Raw genomic sequence first — 16,605 nt, forward strand, 5'->3', positions numbered from 1 at the left:
CACGTTGGGAACGTGGCGATGCAAGTTTCTGTAGGCGGCCCAATCGTCAGTGTGGACCTCGGAGCCAGGAAGGAGTACTCTCTGTAGGATTTGGCACAGAGTTGCCCGATCTCTTCGTTGCACTACTTGAAAATATCCCCTGCAGGGTATGTGCTCGGTGGATATAACGCCAAATACCCAACAAGGTCCGTTACCTGCACGACGCCCTCTTTGATACTGGAAAAAGAGTCAGATACAAACATATGTATATTTACATATTTAGTGAATAAATCCCATCAGGCCGCGGGTATGTGGACTGACAATGTCCTTGGCTGAAAGAGTGTTCGAAAAATGAACACTTAACCACATGAATATTTGTTCATATCGCGATATATCTGTTTTCTCCGTCGATCATGTGGTTTCCTAAAGCGAGATCATGATATTTAATAAGTTTAGATGATAAAACAAAGTATTAAGTCAAGCTGAATTGTCGAGCTTCAACCATCCTGCATAGGCTCAAGGGATAGATGGGAAAGCTATATTAGCCGCTGGCGGCAATACGGATTACACACTTGATCAATTGCACCCGGCCCGCGTACGTGCTAACAGTCAGAGTTTCACCATAGTGAGCTCGTGGATAAAATTTGAAAGAGTAGAATTATAATAATAAGTTATTGTTTGAGAAGCCAATGATCCTGTGATTCCAAGAAACGGAATTGAGCCTCAAGCAACAAAAGAGGGTTAAGGTAATCAGTGGGTTAGTACTCTGAATAATGAGATTAGCACTTCCATATTCTCGGTGGTTCTGGGCGGTAGCTAGGGTTTGTTCTTCAAAGGCTTCCATGTACAGAATAAAATCACCAAAGGCGCCCGAAAAGCCGCAGAACTAACATCCTTGCGATTTCTGAGGGAACGAATACGACTGACAAGGAGAGCCATAACAGACGCGACGAAGGAAGCAGAATCCAAAGAAAATAGTATAAAATAAACTTTCTCCGAAGAAGATGCGAAGACTCTACGAGAACAAAGGGGTAAGTTTCTAAAGAAACTATGGTGCTGCGTCGGTGGGAGAGTATAGCAGGTAATTTAGTGTTAACAGCTGAGTTGAAAACGTAAATTAGCCACCGTAAAGGGTAAAAAAGCTGACGTTTCGAGCGTTTCGGCGTTAGCCCTTCGTCAGAGCGATTCGCTCTGACTAAGGGCTAACGCTCGAAACGTCAGCTTTTTTACCCTTCACGGTGGCTAATTTACGTTTTCAACTCAGTTATCAACACTAAATTACCTGCTTTACAAGAACAGATCAGCACCAACACCCAGCGAGTCTTCAACAACACCAAAGTGTGACAGAAACAAAAATTCGAGAAGCTTCTCCTCGAACAGAAAGCAGCCAGCGAGTCAACCTCGACACCCAACCTTGACCAGACAAACTGGTTCGTTAACCTGTCTTCCAGAAAACACAGCGACGCAGAAACCACCCTGCTCAAGAAAGGACTAAAATTCGCCGCTACGTTAAGAAACATCCCGGCCACAGAAATAATCGCGAAGGCAGAAACAGCCATCAGCCATCTCTCCTCTTAAAGATATAACTGCTTTGCACAGGCTCGTTTAGTCATTGGTTTCATAAATAACATCTGTGCATTAACTAGGACCAAGGCCACGAAATTAATTCCCGCAAGTTTAAAAAACACTGGCTACTCAGAATAATGGCGCCAGAGGCCTTATACGACCGACTTTTTATTCAAATGTCTCTTCCTCGGTAGAAATTTCAAATCAACGGAAAAAAAAGTGGTGGGACACCAAACAGGACATTTTTTAAATTATTTTATGTGTATTTGAGTTGTTTTTACAACTGATCGATATTCAAACTCAAACCTTGAGAGAAAAAGAAAAAAAAACCACACACACACAAAGCAATGAGCATGACGTATAATTCTCTTCATTTTTATGTGTTCTTACTTGAAGCAAAGAATTTCTGACTTGAGGACTATCAAAACAATTATGATTAATACGCGAGAAAAACACGACCTCCTTGACAAACTATATTTTAATAGTCTTCAATTAGTTTTTCAATTTGCTTCCCTTTCATCTGCTTTTGTGTTATTCTAATGGAAGTCGATATTGTTATGTCGTGGGACGACAATTCCGCCTTTACACCCCTGCATGTTCTAATATTATCGCAAATAAGTGAACGAATCGTCATTAATTTTTTATACAAATCGCCAACGCAAGTCGTTCCTTCAGCGGGGTAGATAACTTTCAATGACAATATTGATTACCTTGTCATGTTCACCCACACTAGTTTGTATTCATCTATTGAAATTAACTTCAAAACAAAGACTTTTCAGATAAATAGGACCCATCTTTAACACTTCGGTCAAACAAAACAGTGACTATAACGAAGTTCAGTGTTGCTGTTGAAACAAACCATCCTAAGTATAACCTTTGGATAGCTCACTCGTGGATTGACGAGTATCAAGGGAGATAATGACTGTCAACACAACCGTGAGACATTTCTTCGAAAACAGCTCACAGTCAACCAGCCATGCAGCCTCGAGTCAATCCGACCAAGCTTGTGAAATAACAGCCGACTCCGCTCTAGAGGTTACAGCTAAAGCTCTGGCTTATATTTTCATTTTCCTGGTTTCGTTTTGTGGAAATATCTTTCTTCTTGTGGTCATTTACAAGAAAAAGCAGCTACGAAGATCCATCAGCTGCTTCGTTTTCAACATGGCTGTATCCGACCTCTTCAACCCTTTGACCATCATGACTGTGAAGATCGTTGAGATCATTTCAGGATCGAGTTCCTGGAAAGTTGATCGTCCGTGGCTTCTGGGAAACATTCTATGCAAACTTGCCTACTTTCTGCCAGATGTTTCCCTCGTGGTTTCCATCGGAAGCCTTCTTTTGATCTCAATAGACAGGCTCATCGCTGTCGTCTTTCCACTGAGGGCCAAACTTATCTCCTCAAAAGTACGATTGATCAGCATTCTAAGCACGTGGTTTGTCGCCATCGCCATCCATGCACCTTATTTCTACAGTATGAAATTGATCCCCCTCGAAAATGAAACGTATTGTAAGTTGAATTGGGGACCGGCATTCGACCACATGAAAACGAACAGAGGATTTCTTACGGCAACTTTCATCACTTTCATCCCCATTCCCATTTGTGTCCTGGCCAGTGCGTATAGCATTATTGTATGGACAATAAGAAAAAAGAACAAAAAAACTAAAGAGAAACTGTCTTGTCGCCAAAACCATCGAGATCGACAGCTGAGAAACATTGTCAGATTGGCAGTGGCCATTATGATTTCCTTCGTTTCCTGCATGACTCCCCTGCTTATCTATTCATTTCTTAAAATTTTTTTGTGGAATAGGGAATCCCCACCCATTTGTGCACTTCAGACAGTTCTCCCATTTATTTGTGTTTTTCTTCTGCATTCGTGGAGTGCAGTAAATCCCTGCATTTGTTTTATCTTTAGCAAGAACTACCGCAACGGCCTTAGGCAATGTTTTCATTGAAATTGCCTCAGTCGCAGAATATCAGGTTTGCAATAGAAATACCAAATGCAAACGACGACGAGCTCCTACGGAGACAGCTCCCTTCAGACCCATTCAAGTAGCGTACACTTTGTCTCATACAGCAGAAAAGCTTGAGCACATATATACATTTATATGTATATATATTTATGGGTGTGCGTGCGTGTGTGTATGTGTGTATTTAAATCCCTATACTCAGAAAATAGGATGATCATTGGATATGCATGAAGGGAACACTGTGGAGTGTTCAATTAAGATCTAAGTGCCCCACACTTAACTACATGAACCATTTGTTCGTATCGCGATATATCTGTTTTCTCCGTCGGATGGTTTCCTAATGCAAGATCATGATATTTAATTGATCCTGCAGATCTTATTCTAAAGGACTGTAATACAATTTAGTCACTTATCCTACTTGTATTTGTGGACAGTTTGGTATGGATGATCTAAGAATCATTTGCAGGTTTAAAAAATACATTATATTATTATATTATATGTGGCGAATATAAGTGCAAAACGTCTCCTAGTGAATAAAGTAATTAAAACCTTTGTTCAAGCGGCATATGATATACTGAACCTTTTGGCTTCTTTTTAACTGACCTTCCCATCGCGTTTTCATAAAAAATTTAAGTTAATTTGACTTATTCCATAACGTTCTCGGAAGAACATTTTTTTTCATCATAGGGTTTCATTTTCTTCCTCCCCATCTTATCTGCAGCTGATATTTTCGATTCAGTCTGACAGTTTATACGACACTCTATACCATATTGGTCGCCGTTAATTTCTTTCAAGTCCCAACTTGTCTCGCATGTCTCAGTTGATTTCGTGCAGGTCCATATCACGCCTCCACAACTATTATTGCACAGGTGATAATACTCTTCAAAGGAAGAAGGAAGCGTAAAACATCACACGACTTTTGCCAAACGCATGTTCATGGTGTTCAATGCTTTTTACATTTCTCAGCTACTAATTACTGATCAGGTTTCTTTTACATGACATGCACAGCACCTGAGGCTACGAATGCAAAGAGAGTCTCAATGCCTATTTTTTCCTCTCTCTTTCTTGCTTTGTTTAATCTTTTTTTTTTCACTATTTATTCAAAGACTTCTTCCTTCCTTGTTTCTTTAATGAAACTTCATATTTCTCTTTTCCGTCATGTAAAATTTTTTACTCTAGTCGAGAGCATGTTACGTAACTATCCCCACAGACGCCTCATCGCTATGATAATGAGCGTTTGTAACAGGACAAAATAAGAATTCGGATTCTTTGAGCTCATTCTTGTTTGGATAGGTTAGTAAATGTATAGACGATAACACGTTGCATTAATCATCATGCTATTCCATTTTTTATATCTCGATTCTGCCATTCCGTTTAGAACATTTAAGAGCTAATGTCAGCATGCATCAAACAAACAGCGGCAAGTCACCCAAAATTTGCTTTCACCCCTACTCCCACTTTTTGTAGCCCATTATGTTCGAATAATTGTGGAGTAGTTTTTTTGTAAAAATTTAATTTAGTTTTCGAGAAATGATTTTTTTTCGTTCGGCCGCTCAAATATGCAAATTTTCACCGTGAATATTACCTAAGTGTGTGACCTCATGTAACGAATATACTAGATCTACGGTATTTCTGTCAACACAATCCTGTTTTATCATCTAAACTTAATCCCCTGACATTATTGAAGCTACAAAGAAATATTTAGTTTTTGGTGAATATTTTTGTCCGACATACTTTTGCTGTGTCGAAAAGTAGCATCAAAACAAAGACAGTTTCAATAATGACCGATATGACAGAATCTACTGAGCTTCAAGTCATTAAAAGACAAAAAGATGGTTATAAAGTTACTGTAAAAATTTCTTTGTGTATTTGTGTTGTTCTATCTTGAGACGAACTCAAAGTCCGGAAAAATTTATCTGATAGCGACTATAAAATATACATGGTGTGCCTACTTATTGCCACCGTTAATTAGCATAAATTGCAAAAAATCTAACATAGCACTCTTACTTTGTTTATTTATGATTTTATCAGCTGTTTCGATGATCACGTTAATTATTCTCTACCACACTCTAGCCAGATTTGAGTTCCAGTTTACATATCTTCTCTATCTTATTATATCAGTTGCATGACAAGCGTGACACAGAAATTCAAAGATGAATCAACCTCCGAAATACCAAGAGATGGGTTTTTTTTTTCCTATTTGCATGCCACCTAGAGAAACCTTTCAGGAATTACTGCATTCAGAAAACTAAAATGTCTAGATCCATCAATGATTCCTTTGCCGGCTGAAGTCAAGGAATGGTTACAATAGTCAATTTGATTAACAAGCTACATACTGAATTAGCTAACTGAGCTGTTTTATAAGTGTCTCATCTTACATGCTAACAGGGAGATTTGCTGTTCAATTAAATCGTTCGCTGGTGGAACTTGTGGGTTTAGTTATCGAGAAGACCGAAGTTGTATATCTCAAGTCGTTCTCTTGCGTGGTTGTTAAGAAGACATTTCAAGTCACTTGCGGAGTTGCAAGTTTCCAGATACAGAAAATGAAGTTGATCTTATTTTGTCGCGTGCCGGCATCTTCGAGTCGCTAAAAGATATCGATGATTTTACAAATTTCCCCACTCATAGATCAAATCTCGGTGTTGGGTGGAGTCGTGGTTCCAATAGCAGATGTAGGGTGCCAAGCGAAGTGTCCGGACATGGTAAAGGTAGGTCGATTCCAAAAGCCGATAGGGGGATTGGCAAGTGTGTATCACTGATAGTACTCAAGACGTCTTGAAAATTCGTGCAATCTGGCTTCGGTAAGAAGGCTACTTACCACCGTGAGAAAAATTACGCGTGAAGTCAAACTTAAACATGAAGGGACGCAAGCGGCCTCAACTGTAAGTACTTTTTAGAAATGCTAGGATATTATCCTAGCATTCCTAACATTCCGAGCTGCGCGAGAGTGTCAAAATCCGTGCGTATGTCAGAAATATCACTAGACCTAAAGTACGCCAGATAAGGGCGAATAAATATGAGAATATAAATGAATTAATGCCTGATATCAAAATGTCATCAGCTAATACTTTTGTTTCACACGCAATCAATAGTGCCTTTATTCCTCGGTCGGTTCCTTTGCGTTACATAGTAGATTATAAAGAGAAATATATCCACACGATTTATTCGCCCTCATCTGGCGTACTTTAGGTCTAGTGACATTTCTGTGACATACGCACGGATTTTGACACTCTCGCGCAGCTCGGAATGTTAGGAATGCTAGGATAATATCTTAGCCTTTCTAAAAAGTACTTACAGTTGAGGCCGCTTGTGTCCCCTCATGCTCGATTGGGAATTGGTCAACAGGCTACCGCCGTCTGGGGGGGACGCGTAATTATGTACACAGTGGTAAAGGGCCCTTCCGCATTAGCTACTAGATGCTGACAAAACATGTTGCTCTTCGCCAAAAATCGCATCAAAATTTGTCCTTGCTAAATTTCAAGTGTGCTGCACGTATCAGTACCCCCCCGGAGAGAGGGGGGGTGCGCGCCTGGAATTTCGAAAACGACCGCTATAAAATTATAAAAGGTAAGTCTTATCCGTGTGGGAGTGGCAAGAATTGATGTCTACCCCTAAAAAGTACCAATTCAAAGACAAAAAACTGAAAAATCCAAAAAATAAAAACTCCTTTATCGATGTGCTTGAGTCAGTTCATTAAAATCGTCCTAGTGATGCTTACCTTAGGTATGTTATTGAGCGAATACAGGAGATGGGCTCCTGGCGAAAAACACTCTAAAACGTACCAGCTAGGTCTTTGGTAGTCCACTAAAGTTTGAGGCATCGTAAAAGGTTCCAGGTCGCTGATTTTGACTCCTAAAAGGTACGACACAAACATCCTCACCCATTTCCGATCGCCTCCCCCCCCCCCCCCCGCCTCATCAGCACCTAAAAACAAAAAAATGTGATTTATCCCCAATGAGAAAAAAAAAAAAAAAAGAAAAAGAAAAAGAAAAAAAAGTGATTTGCCCCAGTCCCCCTTCCCCTCAAAAATCTAACAATCCGTCCTTAGGGTACCTTTTACCAGGAATTAATACTCCTGCTTTTACATAAATCCAAAATAAGTTTCTTTCCGGAACGAAATTAACTTCATACCGCGTTTACAAGCAAGATAATTTAGCCTGTAAAAACAAGTATTTATGTCCTTTTCTGTCTTTTTCTATCCTTCCTTCGCTCCTAAAGAGGATTCATTTAAATAGGAGAGTCTTACCGTGTTTACATTAAACAGGTATAAAAGGTCGTCCAGAATGAGTTTTTCGTTCTGCAATGAAAACCCCGATAAACTCGCTCAGAAATGAGTCATTTCAAATTACTTTTACTCTGGTATCATGTGGCAACCGGTTTGAGCTCGTTCTCGAACAAAACTCATTCGAATATCAAGGTCCCTAAAACGCTTTGCTCGCCTGTCTGAATACTAAAAATTTCAATAGCATTGAAGCAACAACCCACTTTTAACTGCTTCGCTGCCGCTGCAACAACGATTAGTGACCAAAAAAAGCATATATTCTAATATTTTCAATTCAAAATAAACATGGTAAATGTTCGTTTGTGTCGGTATCAATTATTGCGCGACTAGCTTATGATATAAGGGGGGGACGGGAAAACACAACGCGAAATCTGGGCTCCTGTCAAAAAGTAATACTCAGGCGTAATATAATAATCGAAACGGCTAATAAAATCATAAATAAACAAGGTAAGAGTGCTGTGCTCAATTGTTTTACAAATTGTAGTGATTTATGCCAGTTAACGGTGGCGACGAGTAGGCACACCATGTATATTTTATAGTCGCTATCAGGTAAATTTTGCCGGACTTTGAGTTCGTCTCGAGATAGAACAACACAAATACACAAGGAAATTTTTACAGTAACTCTATAACCATCCTTAAAAAAAAGTAACCTAATTTTCGCATGAAAATTTGGCATTAATTTCTCTCTAAAATTTAGTATACAGGAAATTCGTTTGGGCACAGGCTTACGCCATCTTGTCTGACAGAAAATGATGTGTGACATTTGATCTGCCAAGTTTCTTTAACTTTCAAATCATTGCGTTTGATGAAGTAATTAAACGTCATTTCTAGATCCATTCGTTGCTAAATTAGATTTGCCCCAAGCACATAACGAAGTCATTTTGTTGCCTCACTCAACATTGCGGTTGTCTGTGAATTTGTATATAAAGTGAAACCACTGGAAACAAAACGTCTTCCAGTCGGGAACAGTTTCATCGCCTCCCGCAGTTGACAAATCTCGGCCCTCTCCCCCCTCGTGTCCAGTCTCGCGGTTATCCTTCGTTAGTCGTAGCAACCTTCTTTCACAGTCGCTCACTTTTTCATACCGGCAATTCCTTCGACATTACTAGCTTTTGCTCTAAACTTAGGCAGAGACTTCCCAGCTTAAGTAATAACTTGACCGTTACTGCTGTAAAAAAGGTACAATGGAAAATTTAAAGTCAAGCTAAATTGTCGAGCTTCAACCATCCTGCATAGGCTCAAGGGATAGATGGGAAAGCTATATTAGCCGCTGGCGGCAATACAGATTACACATTTGATCAATTGCACCCGGCCCGCGTACGTGCTAACAGTCAGAGTTTCACTATAGTGAGCTCGTGGATAAAATTTGAAAGAGTAGAATTATAATAATAAGTTATTGTTTTAGAAGCCAATGATCCTGTGATTCCAAGAAACGGAATTGAGCCTCAAGCAACAAAAGAGGGTTAAGGTAATCAGTGGGTTAGTACTCTGAATAATGAGATTAGAAAGTTGATATTTCCCTTACTGTGGGTAAATTCAATTTTATCGTGCGAAAATAACTTCTCTTGATTTGATATATCATTTATAATACTATTGTTAAGAATATCTTTTAATGGTAGTTCTAACTGAAATAGACAGATATACATTAAGTAATGACAATAATTAAAGCTCATAAAGTGTCTAATACAAACTGATAGCTCCAGAAACATTTCGAGGGTTCGACCGCAATCATGCAAAAAATTGCTCTAGAATTTATTGCACGAAATAGTTTGGTATCAGACTCCAAAATTAATAATTAACTTTAGAAAATCATTGACATTTATTATTAGCACTACCATTAACCGTAGCAAATAATATTTCAATTTCCACGTCGACGATAATAATCGAATGATATTATGAGTTTGTTCTGTTGTCTCACCACAAGGTCACTTGATGTAGAACGGAACGTTTCGACTGCTTACTGCAAGTCTTCCTCAGGCGATGGGGTCTACTAGTTGTGGCATGGCATTATATATCATGATGTTTTTTTCTGATTGGCGTATTTCGATCCGGCTATTGTGTTGTACTATGGTTTCCTTAGGCGTTCGCAGGTTTTTTCGTGCGTCGTTGGTTTTGATGTTTTCTTATTGTAGGAATCCACGCTTCCGGTATTTCGGCTCCGTTGTCCCTGTTTATGTTATTTGATTGAGTCTTATGTAAATTGCCTCTTTCACTTTCCTGGTGTACCAATGGCTTTCTCGGTCAATAAGCTTTGTTTCGTTCCACACCGGCTTGTGTCCGGTTCCGTTAGCATGTTCTGAAACCGCGGAATTTTGAGTGCGTGCGAGTCGTATATCCCTGTCGTGTTCTTTTATTCTTTCTTGCATGGGTCGTCCGGTTTCCCCGATGTAGACTTTGCCGCATGTGCATGGTATCTTTTAGACTACGCCATCTTGCTTGCTTGGGTCAGCGGGATCTTTTGGTCTGACCAGCCGAGATCTTAATGTGGTGTCGGATTTAAAGACGGTACGTATTCCTTGTCGCTGTAGGTGGCGGCGGAGGGGTTCTGAGACTTCTTTGATGTATGGCAGTATTGCGGTAGACTTGAATTCTGCTGTTTCCCTCTTGGGTGTTGGATTCCTTGTTTTGGTCACCTTCTGTAAGAAGGTCGGAGGGTAGCCGTTGGTGACGAGAACTATGGATAAATTTTTTTTCTCCTGGGCTGTTCCGGATGGCTTGGTGATGATGCGTTTAGCTCGATCATGTAAACACTTGACAATACCGCGTTTAACAGATTGTGGATGGTAATAATAATAATAATAATAATAATAATAATAATAAATCTTTAAGGAGGAAGCGCCCGTCACGTAAATACGTGGTTTTCAGGGAGGTCCTCCGTAAAAAATAAAAAGTATTAAAAGCTAAAATAAGAAATACAACTGTCACAGGTCTAAAATATAAAATACACGGCGTATATCTAAAAATTTTTATCCATCATTTAAAATTTATCCATTAAGAATCTTGTAAGGTTTTCCTTAAAAATTGTGCATGGCATTGGCCTTCTTAAAAATACTGGGAGGGACATCCATTCATTTGTAAAACGGAAGTAGGACACCCTCTTTTCGAATTCCGTTTTAGGTTTAGGCATTCTAGGTAAGTAGCCATTTCTAGTGTTGTAGCCATGCGAATTTCTCAATGTCGATTTAAAACTTTCAAAATGTTGCGGAATGTCTCCTTTGATTGCATTTTCTACGGTGGTACAACGATGAAATAGACGTCTTCCAGCCAGAGGGAGCCAATTCAGACACTTCAGAGCTTCTGAAGAAGACATCATGCCTAATTTAATTTTCTTCGCAAATTTGTTCTGAAAACTTGGCAATTTTTCCATTTCTAATTTTAGACCGGGTTGATCTCCTCACACTGTGTCGGCATAGTCTAGGTGTGGCAGCACTAGCCCATTGTAGAAGGCTATGCGAGTTCTATTGTCTAACATATGAAATATGCGATTAAAAAAAGAAAGACGATGACCTAGTTTCTTTAGCAGTCCTAAATGCTCGAGCTTGCGCAGTAGCACTTTGTGGTTCAGAGAGTCAAACGCCTTGGAGATATCGACAAACAGTAGACCAGTTACTTTACCTTTGTCCATAGATTGAAGAACGTTGAAGTTGTTCAATTGTGTGATAGCTTGTTCAGTGCTATGCCCACGCCTAAAGCTGGTGTTGATACAGAAAATCTAGCTGATGTAGATGGCCATTCAACTGGGAATGCACCACTCTTTCTACGACTTTACTCAATACTGGCAACACAGAGATAGGCCGATAGTTCTCAACTTGCAGTTTATCATCAGACTTGTATAAAGGAGTAACACGTGCAACTTTCCACAGATCAGGGACAATACCATCGCTAATTGATTTGTTCACAAGATAGGTGATTGACGGGGCAAGCTCCGCCTCAGCATCTTTTGGCAGCCTTGCTGGAATTCTGTCAAGTCCAGCTGCCTTATTAACTTCCAAAGAATGCAGAATGCTTTGAACAGTGTTCTGTTCAACCCGTTGAAAGTCCAAGGTGAATTTGATATCACTCTGCTTGTTTGCTTCTTTCACTGTTTCATATTTCTTCCGTGCGTCCTTACTCACAGGGCGCAATCGACCAGCAACTTTGCTGCCAATGGCAGCAAAAAACTTGTTGAATTTTGTTGCAACGCTTTTTGGCTCCGATACTAAACGTTTCCCGTCATGTACTTGAAAAGGAGAGCTCCCCTGGTTATTAGAACTAATCACGGAGTTTAGCGAGCGCCACATGTCTTTAGGATTCTCAGCTGACTCAATTAGATTTTTGTAGTGCAATGCCTCCGCTGATTTTATCTTTCTGTTCGTAAAGTTTTTCAATCTACGATACTCATTCCACTGTTCCTGATTGCCAGATCTCTTCGCAATTCTTAATGCATAGTCTCTTTCAGCCATCAGTTCTTTGAGATCATTAGTGATCCAAGGTTTCCAGGCGACTACAGCATCATTAATATCGTCAAAAGACTCTATAACACTCCAGGGAACGCTAGCAATGTCTCTCCGAAAATGGATTTTATTGTAATGTTTAAAAGATCTTACGTCGCGGATTTCCACGTGAGCTTTGCAAACTCCGGCTTTCTTTACTACGAAAGTAACAGAATGATCACTTGCTCCGAATTCCTGGACTCCATGCGAGACAATACGGTGAGTGTCATTAACAAACACAAGATCAATTGCCGTACTTGTGAATTCCGTCACGCGTGTGGGCTCTTTGACGCGTTGACTCAGACCATCGAGAGGAGTCGTTTGCATTAATTTTCTGGTATATTTGCATGGTTTCAGGGCAATGGGATGGTGTGAGTCATAGGCGAGGTACTGGTCGGTATGTGTGGGTTTTCTGTAAACACTTCAGAGTAGTTTACCGTCTGGTTCCCTTGTTACGAGGGTGTCGAGGAAGGGGATCTTGTTATTATTCTAAGTTTCTATGGTGAAGCGGATGGACGGGTGTTGTTGGTTGAGGTGGCTCAGAAAATTATCCGCGTTGTGCTGTTTCATGACGGTGAACGTGTCATCCACACAGCGCTTCCATATTCTCGGTGGTTCTGGGGCGGTAGCTAGGGTTTGTTCTTCGAAGGCTTCTATGTACAGATCAAAATCACCAAAGGCGCCCGAAAAGCCGCAGAACTAATATCCTTGCGATTTCAGAGGGAACGAATACGACTGACAAGGAGAGCCATAACAGACGCGAAGAATGAAGCCGAATCCAAAGAAACTAAAATCAAATCCACTTTCTCCGAAGAAGATGCGAAGACTCTACTAGAACAAAGGGGTAAGTTTCTAAAGAAACTGTGGTGCTGCGTCGGTGGGAGAGTATAGCAGGTAATTCAGTGTTAACAACTGAGTTGAAAACGTAAATTAGCCACCGTAAAGGGTTTCGGCGTTAGCCCTTCGTCAGAGCGATTCACTCTGACGAAGGGCTAACGCTGGAAACGTCAGCTTTTTTACCCTTTACGGTGGCTAATTTACGTTTTCAACTCAGTTGTTAACACTAAATTACCTGCTCTACAAGAACAGATCAGTACCAACACCCAGCGAGTCTTCAACAACACCAAAGAGCGACAGAAACAAAAATTCGGGGAGCTTCTCCTCGAACAGAAAGCAGCCAGCGAGTCAACCTCGACACCCAACGTTGACCTAACAAACTGGCTCATTAACCTGTCTTCCAGAACACTCAGCGACGCAGAAACCACCCTGCTAAAGAAAGGACTAAATTTCGCCGTTACGCCGACCAACATCCTGGCCACAGAAATAATCGCGAAGGTAGAAACAGCCATTAGCCGTCTCTTCTCTTAAAGATATAACTGTTTTGCACAGACTCGTTTAGTCATTGGTTTCATAAATAACATCTGCGCATTAACTAGGACCAAGGCCACGAAATGAATACCCGCAAGTTTTAAACACTGGCTACACAGAATAATGGCGCCTACAAGGGCCTTACACGACCGACTTTTTATTCAAATGTCTCTACCTCGGCAGAAATTTCAAATCAACGAAAATAAAGTAATGGGACACCAAACAGGACATTTGTAAAATTATTTTATGTGTACTTTAGTTGTTTTTACAACCGATCGATATTCAAACTCAAACCTTGAGAAAAAAAAAAACGAAAACAAAAAAAAACCACACTTACACACACATATCATTGGCTGCTATTGGCAGTCAATTTTCTACAGTCCCTTGTTTATACTCGATGCAACCCCCCCCCCCCACCCCCCTCCACCCCTTTCATACTCTTTAAGAAATACTACTTGCGGTGAAACCACTTGACTGCCCCTTGTGGTTTCACTTTAGTTTTGACCATTGTTGGCATCATTTCTATGATCAATAAGGCTGCAGAACAAGGAGAATTGTGTTTGATTTGTTAAATATCACCGTGAGAAATATCAAAACAAAAACAAAAAAGCCGAGTATTAAAAACGTACAATTTCACTTGATTCCTTCATATCCTTACCTTCAAATACTTCATACACTTAAACTCTATTCCCAGTTTGAAGAAGAATCTAAGAAATCAGTTATACAGCTGGTTTGCTTTCCTTGTCAATTAGTTTTCATCTATCACTTTGATAAAGTACTTTTACGGTAGTATAACACCTCAACCCTTTAACTCCCAAGATCTCATTAGTAATTCTTGTTACTGTCTGCCATACAATTCTTGTCAAGTTAGTTTGGAGAATTTGGTATTGGATGAGCTTATAATCATGATCCCCTAATTGATATTTTACTTTATTCTCATCTGACTTGTCTGCTGGATATTGTATTGATATTGTAAGGAGAAATTCTGTACAGTAAATGGGTAAACAGTGTAGTTTGATCGTCCGCGTGAGTGTAGTCCTGAGAAGGACTGTTGTCGGTAGTGGTGACTGACGTTTCGAAAACCTAAGCGGAAGTCATCTTCAGAGTCAAGTGAATAGTTGTTGCCAGTCGAATGTTCTTAGTCCGGTTTGCATAAACTGATTGGCCGCCTTTTTTTTTGCCGCGATGTTATTAGCTGTAAGGCTTAAGTGGCGTAGGTCGGTCGTGATTAGTCAGTCTCGATCCGTTAGTAAAGTTAGGTCGTTCTGTTCATTTCTTTTGTAATGTTAATGTCATGGATGAGTCGTTTGTATGGTGCCGGTAGTGGTTGACACCTGTTGAGGGTAGTCTGTTCCAAGTTTGTAAACCAGCTTTCCAGAGTCATTCGCTGAAAGTAGTTGGTGTCGTGGGTAAGGCATTGCGCAGAGTCTCAGTCAATGGTGTGGTTCGTAAGTCGGTGATGTTCAGCAATGTGATTGCTGACATCGCCTTTCCTCGTCGCTCGTTTATGTTCAGTCAGTCTGGTTGTGAGGTTTTCAGCCAGTCTCACCGATGTAGAAAGCGTGCCAGTCGGAGCAGTAGATCTTTTAAACTGCTCCCTGTCTGTTCCTTTGTTCGTCTTGGTCTTTGACGTTAGTCAGTTACTGACGTAGTGTGGTAATGGGTTTGTAAGCAACGCGGATTATGAATGGTTGTAGGATGCGCGAGATGTTCTCAGATATGCCCTTTAAGTACGGTATAGTTGCTGTAGTCGTAAGAGTTGCGTTGTCGTTAGCTTCGGTAGTAGTAGTATTAGGTCGGTGAGTGTTTCGTCGGATGAGATCTTCGTTATAGTTGTTCTAGGAAAAAACACGGTCAAGGTACTTGTTCCCTTCAGATAAGCTATCTGTCGTGTTGCATACTAGTTGCGCTCGTCGTTGTGGCTTTGTGTGATGTCGGGTTGTAGGATGACTCGTCCAGCAGTCTGTCGGTGTGTGTCGGTTTCCTGTAAATTGCTGTCCGTAGTGAGTTGTCGTCACGGCTTACCAGGCAGTCTAGAAAAGATAGTTAACCATTTTCTTCGACCTCTCTGGTAAACTGATGAGAAGAATTCATATTGTAATCAGAGCGTCTTGAGTTGGCAATCTTTTTGTTATTCTCATGTTCATAAAGGGATTTTGACGAAAGGTACAAATAGAAATAATTTAAAACATGAGACAAAAGAATGAAAGAAATATCGATCTTGTTTACTCATCACGAACGCAGGATCGAATCTTGGACCATCGCATTTTACGATCTGAAGTTCACCCACATAGCTATATATTTCTCGTTAACGAGCCATGACATACAATGGATACATAAAGGATCATCCTGCATCCAGCTAAGATCATCAATGTCGAAAGTTTCATGTCTTAAAATACATAATGATAGAAAGGAAATTTTAAGCTCTTTCGTGACAAAGGAAAAAATTATTTTTAACCGACGACCCCCCCCCCCCCCAAAAAAAAAACGCTATCCGTCAGATCAGGTTAAACGACAGATTAAATATCAATGCTGACATGTAGATAAACATACCAGACCTTGAGGTGGCATATTTATCTTCCCATGAGGGATTTACGAAGCTGCGGTATTTCTTATTCCAGTATCAAGTGCGTCACTTGTCCGTATGAACTATTCTACAATTATTTATGACTTCGCTTATTGCATCCAAACTCAACAGACAATTCTGGAGCTCAAAGAGACAGAGAGCTAAGGTCTCAGATTTCTCTTCCGACTTAAAGACAGCTCGTTCAGTAACAATTTTTCCATAAAATTCCTGTAAGATACACTGAGGGTTTCTGTTCACAAAGATGCGTGGAGTACATAGATTTAAACTATTTTGAATAACTTCCTGGGATATTTCTTTAAGAAGAGTACTTATAGTATTCGCTTTAATTCTTTCCAAGACGCGAAACGATTTAAATATGCTTTTCTCTAGATAAAACGAGAAGT

At 40.2% G+C, this 16,605-nt stretch overlaps 2 protein-coding genes and 1 pseudogene across 2 annotated transcripts in view; 1 reads left to right on the forward strand and 2 right to left on the reverse strand.

Annotated features, from left to right (window-relative positions):
- Positions 1-222, reverse strand: part of LOC149035246 (uncharacterized) — a gene marked incomplete at its 5' end in the record, with an annotated part of 701 nt that extends 479 nt beyond the window's left edge. The window contains one exon of the mRNA XM_089192486.1: positions 1-222. This exon is cut by the window's left edge and continues 479 nt beyond it. Coding sequence (XP_089048612.1) covers positions 1-222 — 222 coding nt within the window.
- A 1,038-nt stretch (positions 223-1,260) lies between these two features.
- On the forward strand, positions 1,261-4,064 carry LOC113682415 (neuropeptide SIFamide receptor). Its single transcript, XM_089191698.1, has one exon. The coding sequence runs from the start codon at positions 2,464-2,466 to the stop codon at positions 3,496-3,498; it is 1,035 nt and encodes a 344-aa protein (XP_089047824.1). The 5' UTR covers positions 1,261-2,463; the 3' UTR covers positions 3,499-4,064.
- A 5,798-nt stretch (positions 4,065-9,862) lies between these two features.
- On the reverse strand, positions 9,863-12,837 carry LOC149035247 (uncharacterized; annotated as a pseudogene).
- Positions 12,838-16,605: the final 3,768 nt, after the last annotated feature.

Source organism: Pocillopora damicornis, chromosome 13 (genome assembly GCF_964200805.1).
Source record: "Pocillopora damicornis chromosome 13, jaPocDami1.2, whole genome shotgun sequence".
Taxonomy (NCBI): Eukaryota; Metazoa; Cnidaria; class Anthozoa; order Scleractinia; family Pocilloporidae; genus Pocillopora; species Pocillopora damicornis.